Raw genomic sequence first — 16,561 nt, forward strand, 5'->3', positions numbered from 1 at the left:
GCTTGGTGGGCTCCCAGTACATTTGCTGCACAAATGAGTGAATGAACGACACACTCAGGGCGGGTCTGGGTGGTCCAACAGGCCTGCACTAACTCTCCCTTTTTTGGTGGGTGGGGGCGGTTAGGGTCTTACTCTATTGCCCCAGCTGGCATGCAGTGGTGTGATCATGGCTCACTGCAGCCTTGACCTCCTGGGCTTAGGTGATTCTCCCACCTCAGCCCCTGGAGTAGCTGGGAATACAAGCACCGCACCCAGCTATTTTTTTGATTTGAGACGGGGCCTCACTATGTTGCCCAGGCTGGTCTACTTACCTTGGCCTCCCAAGGTGCTGGGTTTATAGGTGTGAGCCGCCATGCCTGCTCTTCTGTCTTCTGGGGGCAGCTCCTCTTGGGCTCGGGTTTCCCTCCACACTGCTCAGCATCTCAGGTCTTACTCAGCGTCTTGGATTCGGTGCCTGCATTGTGACAGGTGCCTGGTGAACATGTGTAAAACCTGGCTCAGGGCCTTGCATGTGGAAAGTACTGAACAAGTATTTGATGAGCCAGTCTCTCCAACCCACCATTTCCATTCTTGTCTTGGAGAGGAAAATCTCCAGATTGGGAGACCAAGCACTGGTCCGGGTCACAGAGGAGGAGCCAGAGAATTCAGAGCCCAGCCAGCCCTCTCGGCTGCGTGCCGTCCTTTTGTGGCTCAAGTTGCAGCAAAGTGTGCATGCTCATGGCCTCCGTGTCTCCCTGAGCACTCCATGTTCTGACAGACACGGAGGGTGGCAGTGGGCCAGGAGCAAAGCCCATCACAGTGGGGGCTCCCTGTGGATACCCAGACTCTGGACTGGGCAGACTCCAATTCATCCTTTCTCCTCTCTCAGGAGATTATTAGTATGGGCCTGACCTTCCCCATCCTCTAACTTACAGGATTTCAAATGAAAGTAGGCTTGTGTTTTGTTTTTTTTTTTTTTTTTGAGACGGAGTTTCGCTCTTGTTACCCAGGCTGGAGTGCAATGGCGCGATCTCGGCTCACCGCAACCTCCGCCTCCTGGGTTCCAGCAATTCTCCTGCCTCAGCCTCCTGAGTAGCTGGGATTACAGGCACGCGCCACCATGCCCAGCTAATTTTTTGTATTTTTAGTAGAGACGGGGTTTCACCATGTTGACCAGGATGGTCTCGATCTCTTGACCTCGTGATCTATCCGCCTCGGCCTCCCAAAGTGCTGGGATTACAGGCTTGAGCCACCGTGCCCGGCGGCTTGTGTGCTTTTAAGCATTTTCAGTGACAAGTGGTGGTCAGTGCTGTCACAGGAACTGGGTGAGGACTGTGGGGCCACATCACTTTGTGATCACCAGGAGAAAGGCATTAGACTCCATGACCTCTGGGTGCCTCCAGCCCCAACACCTGGTCATGTTCTGGGGGCTGGGCCTGGAAAGTGGTCCTTGGGTGGAGTCTCCTGCCATTGCCACTGTCTTCCCAGGCTATCCATTCCAACTGGTGTCAGCAGGTCAAGTTCATCCCCCAGATGAACCTGGTGGTCTCCTGTTCGGCCGTCGAGAAGTCCTCTGTGGTGCTGACAATATTGCCAGCTAAAGCCTCTGAGAAACCCAAGTAAGAAGCACTTCTCTCCTGGCTAAGACGGTGCGGTTGAAAGGGAGGGGGGTGGTGAGTGGACCATGGTGAGGGTCTGGTTTCCCTTCAGCCACATGTGGACATCCCTGCCAAGAGGGGACCCACCTCTGCATTAGTGGTATCTCCACTGGGCAGACCAGTGGCCTGCAGATTGCACTAGGTTCCAGGAAGCAGGACCTGTCCTCTGGGCTGACAGTGGGGACTGGTGGTTGGAGTGTGGACTCTGGAGTCTAGTTTCTCTGGCATTGCCACCAGCAGCACGGTGAGAACACAGTAGCCTCTTCTATCTCCCAGTTTATATGCAAAACTCAGCATGGAGGCCAGCACAGAGTGGCAGTCAGGGAAACGTTCTCTTAATGAAGGGCTGACTATGAGTTACCTTCTCATCTGTGACCCTCAGTTTCCTCCTCTGTGAAAGGATGTGAAAGCACGTACTTCTAGCTGGGCACGGTGGCTCATGCCTGTAATCCCAGCACTTTGGGAGGCCGAGGCGGGTGGATCATCAGAGGTCAGGAGTTCGACACCAGCCTGGCCAACATGGTAAAACCCCATCTCTACTAAAAATACAAAAACTTAGCCGGGTGTGATGGCTCGTGCTTGTCATCCCAGCTACTTGGGAGACTGAGGCAAAATTGCTTGAACCTGGGAGGTGGAGGTTGCAGTGAGCCGAGTTTGTGCCACTATACTCCAGTCTGGGTGATAGAGTGAGACTCTGTCAAAAAAAAAAAAAAAGAAAAAAGAAAAGAAAAGAAAGCAAGCACACCCGTCACTTCCTCCAGTGTTACGTGAGTGAATCCTCCATGGTATGTTCAGTGACTGGTAGCATTGGTTCTTTGCAGATGGCTCCAATCTGTTTCCTTGGCTCTAGATTCCTCTACCCCCGAGTGAATTTTTTCTTTTCTTTTGAAAAAAGAGTTAATCACACAAGAATGTATTAAATGCATTGTCCGTTTGAAAGATGAAAGCATTATAAAGAAGGCTGGACTCCTGACAGACCCCCTCCTCATTCAGTTCCCATTCCCTGACCCAGTTATGAAAAGCCACCACTGCTATTCTTCTGCTGTGTAGCTTCTACCGTGCAGTTTCTGGTGGGTACACCGGAGGTCTGTTCTCTCGCAGAGTCTTCCGCTGGGTTTCTCTTGCCCCTGCAGTTTTCCTCCTGCCCCGAGTCGTTCCCTTGAGCCTCTGGGGCTGTAACATTTTGCTCCTGCACAGGCTGAAGAATGAGCCCCAGGAGAGGCTTTTTGGGGGAACAGCATGGGCAGAGAGAGAGAGACTAGGTGAGGCCAGGGTGGGGTTGGGGCAGAGACCGAGGGCCATTTGGACCCGTGTCTGTCCCTATCTGTCCCAGTTGTTTTTCTTTTTTTTTTTTTTTTTTTTTTTGAGACGGAGTTTCGCTCTTGTTACCCAGGCTGGAGTGCAATGGCGCGATCTCGGCTCACCGCAACCTCCGCCTCCTGGGTTCAGGCAATTCTCCTGCCTCAGCCTCCTGAGTAGCTGGGATTACAGGCACGCGCCACCATGCCCAGCTAATTTTTTTTGTATTTTTAGTAGAGACGGGGTTTCACCATGTTGACCAGGATGGTCTCGATCTCTTGACCTCGTGATCCACCCGCCTCGGCCTCCCAAAGTGCTGGGATTACAGGCTTGAGCCACCGCGCCCGGCCTTGTCCCAGTTGTTTTTCAGAGGAAAATTTAATCCTGAGATGAGAAGGCTAACTCAGTTGAAATCCTCATTTTACAGATGGGAAACCTGAAGCTCAGGGAGGGGAAGTGACTGTCTTAGAACAGACACTTGAGCTGGAGTTTTATCTTGGGCCTCATTATATGTCCAGTGCCTTTTCTTTCTTTCTTTCTTTCTTTCTTTTTTTTTTTTTTTGAGACTGAGTCTCGCTTTGTTGCCAGGCTGGAGTGCAGTGGCGCAATCTTGGCTCACTGCAACCTCCACCTCCCGGGTTCAAGCGATTCTCCTGCCTCAGCCTCCTGAGTAGCTGAGACTACAGGCATGCACCACCATGCCCGGCTAATTTCTTGTATGTTTAGTAGAGACGGGGTTTCACCGTGTTGGCCAGGATGGTCTCAATCTCTTGACTTCGTGATCTGCCCACCTTGGCTTCCCAAAGTGCAGGGGTTATAGGTGTGATCCACTGCGCCTGGCTGTCCAGCGCATTTTAAATCAAACAGTGCACTGTGTGCATTCCTAGACAAGTCCTGGAGCTCCCTGCAGGCCAGGAAGGGGCCTCTGGGAATGTCTGATGTGTAGGGGAGATTTCAGTCTCGGATTCAGTGCTTTGAATGGGGCTGTGTGGCGGGAGTTTGCGTGGAGCTGTTTCTGAGGCTGTCTGCATGGGTGCTGGTGTCATGGTATCGCTTTGTGTCTGTCAGGGGTGTTCAATCTTTTGGTTTCCCTGGGTCACATTGGAAGAAGAATTGTCTTGGGTCACACGTAAAATACACTAACATTAACAATAGCTGATGAGCTGAATAAAAATTACATTAAAATCTCATAATGAGCCGGGCGCGGTGGCTCAAGCCTGTAATCCCAGCACTTTGGGAGGCCGAGGTGGGTGGATCACGAGGTCAAGAGATCGAGACCATCTTGGTCAACCTGGTGAAACCCCGTCTCTACTAAAAATACCAAAAATTAACTGGGCATGGTGGCGCTTGCCTGTAATCCCAGCTACTCAGGAGGCTGAGGCAGGAGAATTGCCTGAACCCAGGAGGTGGAGGTTGCAGTGAGCCGAGATCGCGCCATTGCACTCCAGCCTGGGTAATGAGCGAAATTCCGTCTCAAAAAAAAAAAAAAAAAAAAAAATCTCATAATGTTATGAGAAAGTTTATGAATGTCTGTTGGGCCACATTCAGAGCTGTCCTGGGCTGCATGAGGCCCATGGGCCGTGAGGTGGACAAGCTTGATGTATACGGTAAGTGTTTCATTCAGATCTTGTTTTATTGAGCCCCGATGGCAGGAGGATATCAGGGGTCACCTCACCAGGGCCAGGAGGGCCTCTGTGGGCCGGCCCTGCTGCCTTCCTGACCTCACCACTTCCACCTTCCCACTCAGCCCTGCTGGCCTCCTTCAGGCTCAGGTGTGCTCCTGCCCCAGGGCCTTTGCACAGCTCTGCTGCCCTTGGTATGCTCTTATTTTTTAAATTAATTAACTTTAAGTTAATGTTTTTATTATAAAAAGTTTTAAATGCACAAAAAATAGATAAAATCATAGAATTCTTTCCTATCCCCTAGTAGCTAGTCCATGTTACCGTTTCCCCAAGTGCCTCAGAGTATCTTCTTACAATATTTGGAAGTAGATAGAAGCACGGTTCTGGGATGACTTTGAGCAGAGAACTGGTGTGGTCTGACTTATGTGTTGCAGGTGGAGTGTCTGTGGGGAGGGGTGGCGATGGGAACGCCAGTGAGGAAGTCATTGCAATAGTTGAGGCTGCATATGATGGTGGCCTAGAGCTGGCTTGTGTTGTGGGATGGAGGGATTGGAAGTGTATTTTTGGTATAGGGTAGAGAATATATTTATACACACAAACACAGAGACACATACTCCCTTCCTTCAGTCTGGGTGACAGAGCAAGACCCTGTCTTCAAAAAAAAGAAAGACTCCATTTAGGCCAGACACGGTGGCCCACACCTGTAATCCCAGCACTTTGACAGGCCAAGGCAAGAGGATCCCTTGACGCCAGGAGTACAAGACCAGCCTGGGCAACACAGCAAGATCCCAACTATACAAATAATTTAAAAATTAGCTGGGTGTGGTGGGTGCACCCCATGCTTTCTTGTTTGCATGCAGTACAAAGTAGTAGCCAGCAGGTGGCATCATTGACCACTTGCTGGTCTCCCATTTTGGCAATGCCATTAGGGCAAAGCCTCTGTGGGTGGAGCTGGCATTGCCACCCCAACCTCTGCCTCTGGAGTCAGCCTCAGCCTCCAAGGCAGCGTGGGCCTGAGGGTCTGGCTTCCCGGCAGCCAGCCTCCCCTGAGTTCTCAGATGGTTCAAGCCAGGAGTAAATCTGATGGAGCCAGTGTGGTGACAGGAGCCTGTGCTGTGTGGACTGACCCCCAGCATCTCCCCCAATGCTCCCTCTTTCTTCACCCCTGCCACCACCACCTAGTCAAAGCCCCTATCATCTCCCATCTGAACTGCTTGCCCTGGCCCTTTTTTTTTTTTTTTTTTTTTTTGAGACAGAGTCTTACTCTGTCATCCAGGCTGGAGTGCAGTGGCTCAATCTCAGCTCACTGCAATCTCCGCTTCCCGGGTTCAAGCAATTCTTCTGCCTTAACCTCCCAAGTAGCTGGGATTACAGGCACATGCCACCATGCTTGGCTAATTTTTGTATTTTTAGTAGAGATGGGGTTTCACCATGTTGGCCAGGCTGGTCTCAAACTCCTGACCTCAGGTGATCCACCCGCCTTGGCTTCCCAAAGTGCTAGAATTATAGGCATGAGCTACTGTGCCCAGCCAGAATGGAGTTTTGGAGAGAGGGTATAGTAGAAGGAGCTGGCAGGGCAGGATGTTGAGGATGAGAGGCACCGGCATAGGCACAGAGCATCTGGGACTCAGGCCTGTGAGGCTGCGGGGCCCTGGCCTTCCTGGAACTCCTGTCTCGGCCTCTCTGGCCCTCCAAGCCTCTCCTCTCCTGGATTGCTGCCACCTCCTGCCATGTCTACCCTTGGTCTGATTTCTGACCCCTGTGTGGGAGGAGTCATTTTTTCTTCATCCATTGCAAGGTTTATGGCTGAGACACTGATAACAAAAGGCAGACTAACAGGAGAAAAGCATGCACATTTGAGTTTCATGTGACAGTGGAGCCTTCAGAAAAAAAAGCAAAGAAACAGAGACGCCTGTGTTTTTGTTTTTTGTTTTTTTTTCTTTTGAGATAGAGTCTCACTCTTGTTTCCCAGGCTGGAGTGCAGTTGCACAATCTCAGCTCACTGCAACCTCCACCTTCTGGGTTCAAGTGATTCTCCTGCCTCAGCCTCCCGAGTAGCTGGGATTACAGGCATGCGCTACCACGTCCAGCTAATTTTGTATTTTTAGTAGAGACGGGGTTTCTCCATGTTGGTCAGGCTGGTCTCTAACTTCCGACCTCAGGTGATCCACCCTCCTCAGCTTCCCAAAGTGCTGGGATTACAGGCCTGAGCCACTGCGCCTGGCCTCCTGTGTATTTTTACACGAAGTTTGATGAGGAATGGATAGTCATGCTGGACGATGGGACTAGTTCCATCTGATGGTAATGAACTGAGATGGGAGCCCGACACAGAGCTCCTCTGTGTCCCTGTGTCTTCAGAAATACGGACATTCTGGCCGGGTGCCGTTCGGGAGGTCAGGAGTTTGCGATCAGCCTGACCAACATGGAGAAACCCCGTCTCTTCTAAAAATACAAAAATTAGTTGGGCCTGGTGGCACACACCTGTAATCCCAGCTATACTGCACTCCAGCCTGGGCAACAGAGTGAGCCTCTGTCTAACAAAAAAAGGAAAAGAAAAGAAAAGAAAAGAAATAAGAGCATTCCTTTCCCCAGGTATAGGGTGGGCCCCTATGGAATGAGTGTTCTGTGATCTGCTTCAGGGAGAAGGCTAGAGAAAGGCGAGTGTGGCCCTCCTGCTGCTTCTGCTGTTGTCTGAAATGCCAAGGTGCCAGGTTTTGGTGTAGCATGTCCTACACCCCGTAGTTCCCATCGTTTGTGACCTGTGTGACCTCGGGCAAGCTCTTTGACTTTTCCTTTTGGTGCCTCTGTCCCTAGCACAGGGCAGTTCCATCTTGGGCATTGTGTGCGGTGTCCAGGTGACGCAGGAGACAGCACCCTGCATGGGGCCCACACATAGCCAGGGCAGGGCACCTGGGAGCTTCCTTCCGTCCCTCCCTTGGAGCCCATCGCCCCCATCCCCTTTTTTCTTGATTTGTATCATGGATGGGAAGATGCCTGTCCCAGTACAGTTGTGAAAATCAAGTTTGTCCTTGGAGTGAGGCCAAATGCTTTGCAAATGTCAGGAGCTGTCTCTACCTGGAAGGTGCCATCTACCCCATGGGTTGCTGGTTTGGGGCCGAGACTGGGCTACTTCTTTGGCTGTGGTGCTGAGCCCGGACTTGGCTACAGGGTGAGCCCTGGGTGGTCTCCGGGACTGCTCCTTTCCTAGGGTAGAGAGATAGTGACTCCTCCCCAGGCCTCCTGGGAGGCCCTGCCTCCAGCTCCCCCCACCCCAGGCTTAGTCTCAGAGGCTCCTTTGAGGCCACTGCTCCCAGCCCTGTAACCCTCTCTCCTTTGATATTGTAGGTTGTCAGCACTGCATTTAAGGAAAGGGATTCTTTGCTTCGATTACTGCCCAGATAGAAACTTCCTGGGTAAGTCGTCTTCAGGTCACCCAGAAGCTGCTGGGGGGAGGGCTGCTGGGGACAGGCACTACCTGAGCTGAGGAGATGGCTGCAAAGCTCTGGCCTCTGTCTTGCTTCCTCTCCTGCTGCTCCCTTCCCCACTTCTGGGCATCAGGGCTGTGTGATGACAGGCCACCTGGGAGGGGGCTGGAGGGGCTGGAGCAGGACGGGTAGAGTCATGAGGGACCTGGCAAGCCTGCTGGGGGCCAAGGACCTGGCCCTGGATGAAGGTCCCCAGTGGAGGCCCCTGGGACTGACACCCATATATTGACCCCCATGTCTTGACCCCAGTGGTTGGTGGCTACGATGCCTTCATCCGCCTGTGGAACCCCTTTGTCTCAAAGAGGACTGTGTGGCTGCTGAAGGGACACCAGACCTCGGTGACGCACGTCCTCGTGGACAGCAGGAATAGCAGCATTCTCATCAGTGTCTCCAAGGACAAGGTCTGCCCCCACCATCCGCCTGACTCCTTCTGTTCCTCAGGGAAACACACTGGCCAGAGGCATGGCGTGACTTCCCTGCCCACGGCCCCACATCTGGCCGGAGGCCTAGTGGAAGGGGACCCGGGTGGAAGGAAGGTGAGGGTGGCCATGGGCCTCTGGGCGTGTCCCCAGAGCTGGATTCCCAGGTAACCCAGCCTGGCTTCTGACTTTGTGACCCTGGTAAGTCCTTCCCTTTTCTGAGCCTCAGTTTTCCCATCCATGGAACGGGCTGTCGAGTGGTTTAGAGAACCAGCAGCAAAACAGCAGTGCAGCGTCTGGCGCAGGGTAGTGGTGTGCTGCGTGACAGCCGTTCCCCCGTGCTGCTCCTGCCCTGGTCTTTACCTCTAAGTGGCTCTCGTGACCCCTCCTTGGCTGCCTGGCCATCAGGGCTGGGCCTGGCCTTTCCCACATTCTAGCGCTCCCACTCAGGACCCGCCACTGTGCTCCTCTGCAGCTGCTGGCTCAGGATACTGCCCCGTCTGCTGGGCTGTGGGCCAGCGGTGCTGCGGGCCCTCCTTCAGGGGACAGGTTACATTTTCTGGAACTCTGGAGATGGAGAATTGTCAGGGCCCTCAGGGTCACCTGGGTCACCATCTCCAACACATCCATACACCCTCCTGTCAGGCATCTTCCCAGAAGCCCTGGGAGCTGGAATCATCGCCTCCGATGAAGGGTCTGAGTCTGGGGGTATGGGGACATGGACGGGCTCACCGAGGCCCCCAGTCAGCCACGGGCAGAGGATGCCTCCAAGAAGTGAGGGTCTTGGAAGGACTTCTGTGGGCCCTCTATTGAAAGTTCCTTTGCCTGGGATGAGTGGGAGGGGCTCCTCTGGGGATGGGCAGGCCATTGTGGCAACTGTGTTGGTAACCACTTTCGGACTGTGTCCCAGACTGGAGTGGCAGCAAGGGAGGGCCCGGGGCCAGCACGTGCTGCCTGGCTTGGGTTTTGTGCCCAGCCAACTAATTCAGATGCTCTGGCAGGGCAGAGGCCTAGGGGCAGGCTGGTGGCGGGGGGGTGTATGTGGGGGCGGAGCTATGCCTGGCCCTCGCTCACTGTGTACCTGCGTCATCAGAGCACAAGAGTGGCCTCTCTGCTGCTGGGTGTCATGGTGCCAGCACCATGCGTGTGTGTTGGAAGTGCTTGCACGACGTGCCTGGCCTTGGTCGCTGGACGCACCCCCAAGGCTTCAGAAGCGGCTGTATCCCTAGCACCCACCCTCAGCCTCTTGCCTGTTTCCCACCCCACAGAACATTCGCGTGTGGGACATGCTAGACTACATATGCCTCCAGTCCTTCTGCGGGAAGTTTTTTGCCCTGGGAAACTGCCCCATCACCAGTGCCTACTTCTTCGAGAAGGACAATACCCTCGTCTGCAGCACCTACTCGGTGAGTGCTGCCCCAGGAGGAAGTAGGGTCGAGGCCGCAGGGAGAGGGCCAGGGTCGGGGTCTCCCGTCCCATGGGACACCCGTCTCTCCTGCTGAGGCTGTGAGACTCTGTGGCCTGGCCTGCGAGGGGCCGTGTCTTGGGATTTCCTGAAACCTAGGCCCCGGCCTGTCACCCTCTCTGTAGCCACTGCTGCTGTCTGCACTGTCCCCACTCAGGCGTCCTCGGCCTCTCCCTCTGGAAGCCACCCTGAACCTCAGGCTGGTGAGGAGCCCTTTCTCCATGCTTCCTCGGCCCCGTTCCTTCCCTCAGCTGAGACCCTCGTAACTGCCCTGTTGCTACCACGTGACTGTTTTTCCTGCTAAGTCATGAACTACAGGAAACAGGCCATCTGTGACTCAGGACCCAGTGGGGACCCCTGTGAGGTCTGTCCTGACCCTGGAGGACAGGAAAGATGGGGACAGGCAGGAGGGGCTTCCTGTGGAGGTTGGGGGCAAGGGGATCTGCAGTCAGATGGAGGCTGGGGGAGCTGCAAGTCTGAACGGCAGCCCGTAGATGGGAGCAGAAGCCCGGAAAGGAGGCGCGGGGGCCACTCACAGCTGAGCTCCACCGAGGCCTCCCACGCTCCGTGGGCTGGGCCATCCTGGTCAGCGACATGTGTGTCATCCTTATGCACTTGGCTGGCTCTCCCCTAGAAGGCAGATTTCTTTCTTTCTTTCCTTTTTTTTTTTTTTGAAATGGAGTTTTGCTCTTGTCACCCAGGCTGGAGTGCGATGGCGTGGTCTTGGCTCACTGCAACCTTTGCATCCTGGGTTCAAGTGATTCTCCTGCCTCAGCCTCCTGAGTAGCTGAGATTACAGGTGCCTGCCACCATGCCCAGCTAATTTTTGTATTTTGAGTAGAGATGGGGTTTTGCCATCTTGGCCAGGATGGTCTTGAACTTCTGACCTCATGATCCACCCACCTCAGCCTCCCAAAATGCTGAGATTACAGGCATGAGCCACTGTGCCCAGCCTTTAGCTTCTCAGAGGTTATAAGGTGACTTTAGCGTCTCAGAAGTTATAAGGTGGGTTTCTTGAGAAGCAAAGTCATGGGTTCCTTTGTCTCCTTGCTGAGTGCCAGACATTTGTTGAGGTCAGCATTTGTTGAATTAAATAGGCCTTTGAAGTCCATTTGAGATCACCAAACCTTACCAACCCCCTGTCTTTTGTCAGGAACTGAGAATATATGACAAAGACACTGTCCCATTTCTCTAGGAACCTACAGGGTAGAAGAAAAACAGATAATTTCAGCAGAAAGTGTTATGTGTTATGGTAGAGTTTGTGCTTGGTGCTTTTCAGAGCATAGAGAAATCCTTAGCCTCTCCTGGGACAAGAGGGAGGCAGCGGGGGCTTCCCAGAGGGAACACCTGATTGAGCCTTTAGCTTCTCAGAAGTTATAAGGTGAAAGAGACGCTGGACTTGGAATTTGGGGTTCTAGGAACACTAGGGTTTGGGAGGCTGAGTCCTGGGGGGCAGGGCCATGGAGTAGGGTCGAGCTATCTGCAGGCCTGCTGGGGGCCTGGAGTCTTGTTGGAATCAGGCCTGCATGTGCTCAGATGTCTTAATGTCGTGGTTTATTAGAAGTTTCTCCTGGTGACCTGCCACGGTGGGCAGAGCCCTTCTCACAGACCAGCTCTCTGTCCCTTTCCTCACCTCCAGATCGGGATCCTGAAAGGGTACTTAAAGGCCCAGGGGCCTTCCAAAGCAGGGAGGATGACAACTCACTCCTCACCCCTGTGCGCCGTCCTCTACAGCAAGATCTTCAAGCAGGTGAGTGGCCAGCCCTGGCCTCGGAGCGGGCAGGAGCGCCAGGTGCCACGGGGCAGGACCAGACGTCCCTGCGTGCCTGGGTCCGTAGTCGCCTCCCATGGCACACTGGGAACGCTTATGGCTTTGATGGCGGTGCTGGGGCAGTGGGAGAGGAACAGAAAGAGGCTCTGCGGATGGGCTGGCGGGATCAGCTCTGAGCTCCATCCGTCGGCCACAGGATCGCCTCACTGCTCTGAGCCTCATGCCCTCGGCTGAGCGCCTCGGGTCAGCTGTGGAGTGGGCCTTCTTCACGTGGAGTGTGGGACGGAGAACTAGTTACGGGGCGCTCTCCTGGGTTCGCAGAGCGGGTGCTGTTCTTGGGCATCGCTTTCCAGGGAAGCTGTACCTTCGCTTTGTTCATTGCAGGAAGGGAGGGAGGCTCAGGCAGCAGGCCGCGCCTTGGTCCTGCGTGGAGTTTCTGGGCTGGGCAGGGCAGCTGGGCATGCAGAGTTGCTTCTGAGGAGTGAGGACAGGAGGGGCTGCTGCCCAAGGCCCTCTGCCCTCTCCCCTGCACTGAGACCTCTTGTCTGGCGCGGGCTCTAAACAGGGCACTGCGTCGGCTGCAGAGGTGGCCTCAGGCTGTGCAAGGCTGGAGCTCACCACTCTGGGCTTCTCTCCCATCCCGGCTCCCGCCACCAGCATCTCTCAACTGCCTTAGTGCTCTTCAGTGCCTTAAAAAGTTTTTTTAAAATAAAAAAAAATTCTCAGCTTTTCTACATGTTCTCATTAGTGGGGGTTAGTCTGAAACAACCTCTTGGCTACTTTTTGTTTGTTTGTTTTTGTTTTTTAAACAGGGTCTTGCTCTGTTGCCCAGGCTGGAGTACAGTGGTGCAGTCTCGGCTCACTACAAACTCTGCCTCCTGGGTTCAGGTGATTCTCCTGCCTCAGCCTCCCGAGTAGCTTGGATTATAGGCATGCAACACCATGCCCAGCTAAATTTTGTATTTTTTTGTATTTTTTTTTTTTTTGGAGATGGAGCTTCGCTCTTGTTGCCCAGGCTGGAGTGCAAGGGCACGATCTTGGCTCACCCCAACCTCTGCCTCCTGGGTTCAGGCAATTCTCTTGCCTCAGCCTCCTGAGTAGCTGGGACTACAGGCACACACCACCATGCCCAGCTGATTTTTGTATTTTTAGTAGTGACGGGGTTTCACCTTGTTGACCAGGATGGTCTCGATCTCTTGACCTCGTGATCCACCCGCCTCAGCCTCCCAAAGTGCTGGGATTACAGGCGTGAGCCACCGCGTCCGGCCTAATTTTTGTATTTTTAGTAGAGACAGGGTTTCAGTGTGTTGGCCAGGGTGGTCTCGAACTCCTGACCTCAAATGATCTGCCTGCCTCAGCCTCCCAAAGTGTTGGGATGGATTACAGGCGTGAGCCACCATGCCCGGCCTCACCTGCTACTCTTTCATTATAACAGTGGTCATGCCGGCAAAATATTTCATCGAGTGACATAGCCATCCTTACTCGCAACATTTCCCTACTTAGGGGGCAGTTAGTTTATTTTTTATTTTTTAATTTTTATTTATTTATTTTTTTGAGATGGAGTTTCACTCTTGTTACCCAGGCTGGAGTGCAATGGCACAATCTTGGCTCACCACAACCTCCGCCTCCTGGGTTCAGGCAATTCTCCTGCCTCAGCCTCTCAAGTAGCTGAGATTACAGGCACGTGCCACCATGCCCAGCTAATTTTTTGTATTTTTAGTAGAGACGGGGTTTCACCATGTTGACCAGGATGGTCTCCATCTCTTGACCTTGTGATCCACCCACCTCAGCCTCCCAAAGTGCTGGGATTACAGGCTTGAGCCACTGCGCCCGGCCTATTTCTTATTTTTTTTGAGCGGGTGGTCATGATTAATGTTGCTTCAGTAATGTTTTTCCAGATAGGGATTATTTTCTTTGGCTAGATCTTGATAAGTGCCATTTCTGAGTTAACAGTTCTTCACCAAATGTTCCAGTTTGAACTGCCCTGTGATGCTGGGCAGAGGAGGTCCTGTTTTCAAGAGTGGCTTACGCTGTAGCAGGGGGCCCTGAACTTCTGTTTCTCAGTGCGTGGAGGGAAGGGACCATGGCAGACTGGAGGCCACCTTTGAGAGTGGAGGCCCCGGCCTCTCCAGCAGCCCTCAGCCGTGTGCTCCCCACAGGTGGTGAGCGGCTGCCTGCACGGCATAGTGAGTGTGTGGGAGGTCGTGACCGGCAGGAAGACGATGGAGTTCTCTGTGTCTGAGGGCCAGCACATGGAGCTCACCGCCATGGCCCTGGACGAGTCCGAGCGCTGCCTGATCACAGGCTTGCGGGACGGCACGATCAAAATGTGGAACTACAACGTCGGCAAATGCCTGCTGACCTTCCCCAGTTCGGACCAGCTGGAGGTCAGTCTGGCTTGTCAGCTAGAGCCAGGGAGGGCCTCTTGGGAGGCAAAGCCCAGCTCCTGTGACCCTGGGATGCATTATGCTTTGTACCGCCCTGAAAGGGTGTTGATAATAGTCAGGTGGCCTGGCTTCAAACCTCCCAGAGCCTCTGTGTTCTCACGCGTGCAATGAAGACAGGTGACGGTGCCTGGCCCCGCACGTTTCCACCAAGGTTAGCTGCTGCTGCGTTTTGAATTTGCCAGCACGTCTCAGTCCACATACTGGAGCTTTGGATTGCGTTTCTAGCAGTGGGGTCAGTTCATTCACAGCCGCCCATGGTCACCCCTACTTGGGAAATGTCTGATGGAATCATAGGGCCAGTCCATGGGAGTAGCGTAGTGCAAAGCCAGCACCTCCACCCTAACTTCTGTGACACTGTCCTTTAACCAACTCAGAAAGTGTTCTTAGCCAGCTGGGTGGTAATCCCAGCACTTTGGGAGGCTGAGGCGGGTGGATCACCTGAGGCCAGGAGTTCGAGACCAGCTTGGCCAATGTGGTGAAACCCCTATCTCTATTAAAACTGCAAAAAAAATTTAGTCAGATGTGGTGGAGGGCACCTGTAATCCCAGCTACTCAGGAAGCTGAAGCAGGAGAATCTGAGAGGCAGAGGCTGCAGTGAGCCGAGATCATGCTGTTGCACTCCAGCTTGGGCAGCAAGAGCGAAACTCTGTCTCAAAAAGAAAAAGAAAAAAAAAGAAAACAACAACAAAAAAGAAAGCGTACCTAGCCAGGAAGCCAGGGGCTTGAGTACTGCTCCAGATCCTGTCCCTCGTAGTGATTTGACCTTAGCCACGTCACTTGCCCGTTTCCCAGCTACCCCTGTGTAAAATGGATATGGATACCCCCCTATCTGCCTGCCCCAAGTCCATCCAGTGAGAGAACAGGATGTGAGAGCATGATGAAAAAGACGCTGGTATCAACTGCAGGCAACTCTCATCATCATTGAGAGGTCTGACTTCTTGCTTGGCACCTTTAGGAAGACATTTAGGGCCCAGAGACATTTTCGCTGAGAAGTTTTCTAGTTCTATTTTCTTTCCTCTTCAACAGATTAGCGGGATTATCCATATGAACAAAGTGTTCTATGTGACAGGATGGAATAAGAGAATCACTCATTTCCTGTGAGTAGAAAGTGTGCACGGTGAGTAGGTCACAGTAGCTGTGTGTTCTCTCTCCAGATGGGTTCCTCCATTCCTAGCTTTCCTGGTGGTTGGAACACCAAGCAGGAAGTTAGCAGTGGTCAATGACTATTGCTTCATCTACATATTCATCCATCCGTCCATCCTTTCATCGTTCATGAGGCTAATATACTGTTGGCCTTTTGCTAGGTGCCTGGGATGGGTATAAACAAGAGCATTGGAGTCTTTATCCTCCTTGAGCGTCTAGTTCAGTGGGGGAATATCTTAGTCCATTTGGGCTGCTGTAACAGAATATCATAGACTGAGTTGCTCATAAACGACAGAAATTTATTTATCAGAGTTCTAGAGATGGGGAAGTTCAAGATCAAGGTGCCGGCAGATTTGGTGCCTGGTGAGGGCTCACTTCCTGATTCATGGACAGCTTCCCTGCATGAGCCCCCTGGCCCTGTGGGGCTGGAATTCCAAGGCTGTGGCTCTGCTGGGAGGCCTTGTCCTTTGAAATCTAGGTGGTGGGAGCAGCCATGTCCCCTCAGCTCTGCTGAGTGCAGTCCGTGCCGTACCAGCGTCCACAGAAGCCACATGTGACTGGTCAAGGAGCATGGAGGATGGAGCCTGTGAAGTTAGGTGTTGATCTTACATGGTAGAGAGGAGAAGGGATCTCTCTGGGCCTCTAATTTTTGTATTTTTTAAGGGACAGGATCTTGCTCTATTGCCCAGGCTGGAGTGCAGTGGCATAATTACAGCTCACTGCAGCCTTGAACTCCTGGGCTCAAGTGATCCTCCTGCCTCAACCTCCTGAATAGCTAGGACTATAAGTGTGTGTCACTATGCCTGGCTCATTAAAAAAAAATTTTTTTTTTTGTAGAGATGTGGTCGTGCTCTGTTGCCCAGGCTGGTCTTGAACTCCTGGCCTCAAACGATTCTCCTTCCTTGGCCCCTCAAAGTGTTGGCATTATAGGCATGAGCCTCCATGCCTAGCCTAGGACCTCTTTTATAAAGACACTGATTCCCTTTATGAGAGTTCTACCCTTCTGTCCTAATAACTTCCCAAAGGCCACATCTCAGAATACCCTCACATTGAGGATTAGGTTTTAACATAAATTTTTGGAGAATATGAATGTTCCGTCTACATCAAGAAGGCAGATACTAATCAAATGCTAATACTTTCAGTTATAATTATAAAGTATATTAAGTGCCATGAAAAAAAAGTAGAAGTTTTTATGCGGGTTGAGTGGGTGGAAACCTGATTTCTTTTTGGGGGCGGTGGTCAGGAAAGGCTCAGTGAGGGTGTTGTGTGGGTG

The 16,561-nt window shown here is 52.8% G+C and overlaps 1 protein-coding gene across 5 annotated transcripts in view; it reads left to right on the top strand.

Moving 5' to 3' along the window:
- Positions 1 to 16,561, top strand: part of EFCAB8 (EF-hand calcium binding domain 8) — a 74,519-nt gene that overhangs the window by 30,182 nt on the left and 27,776 nt on the right. For all 5 annotated transcript variants that reach the window (XM_074406405.1, XM_074406403.1, XM_074406402.1 and 2 more), the window contains 7 exons: positions 1,468 to 1,598; positions 7,904 to 7,971; positions 8,293 to 8,444; positions 9,731 to 9,868; positions 11,567 to 11,677; positions 13,858 to 14,085; positions 15,172 to 15,242. In XM_074406405.1, the coding sequence (XP_074262506.1) occupies positions 1,468 to 1,598; positions 7,904 to 7,971; positions 8,293 to 8,444; positions 9,731 to 9,868; positions 11,567 to 11,677; positions 13,858 to 14,085; positions 15,172 to 15,242 (899 nt within the window). The remainder of the gene's footprint in view (positions 1 to 1,467; positions 1,599 to 7,903; positions 7,972 to 8,292; positions 8,445 to 9,730; positions 9,869 to 11,566; positions 11,678 to 13,857; positions 14,086 to 15,171; positions 15,243 to 16,561) is intronic.

Source organism: Saimiri boliviensis, chromosome 9 (assembly GCF_048565385.1).
Source record: "Saimiri boliviensis isolate mSaiBol1 chromosome 9, mSaiBol1.pri, whole genome shotgun sequence".
Lineage (NCBI taxonomy): Eukaryota > Metazoa > Chordata > Mammalia > Primates > Cebidae > Saimiri > Saimiri boliviensis.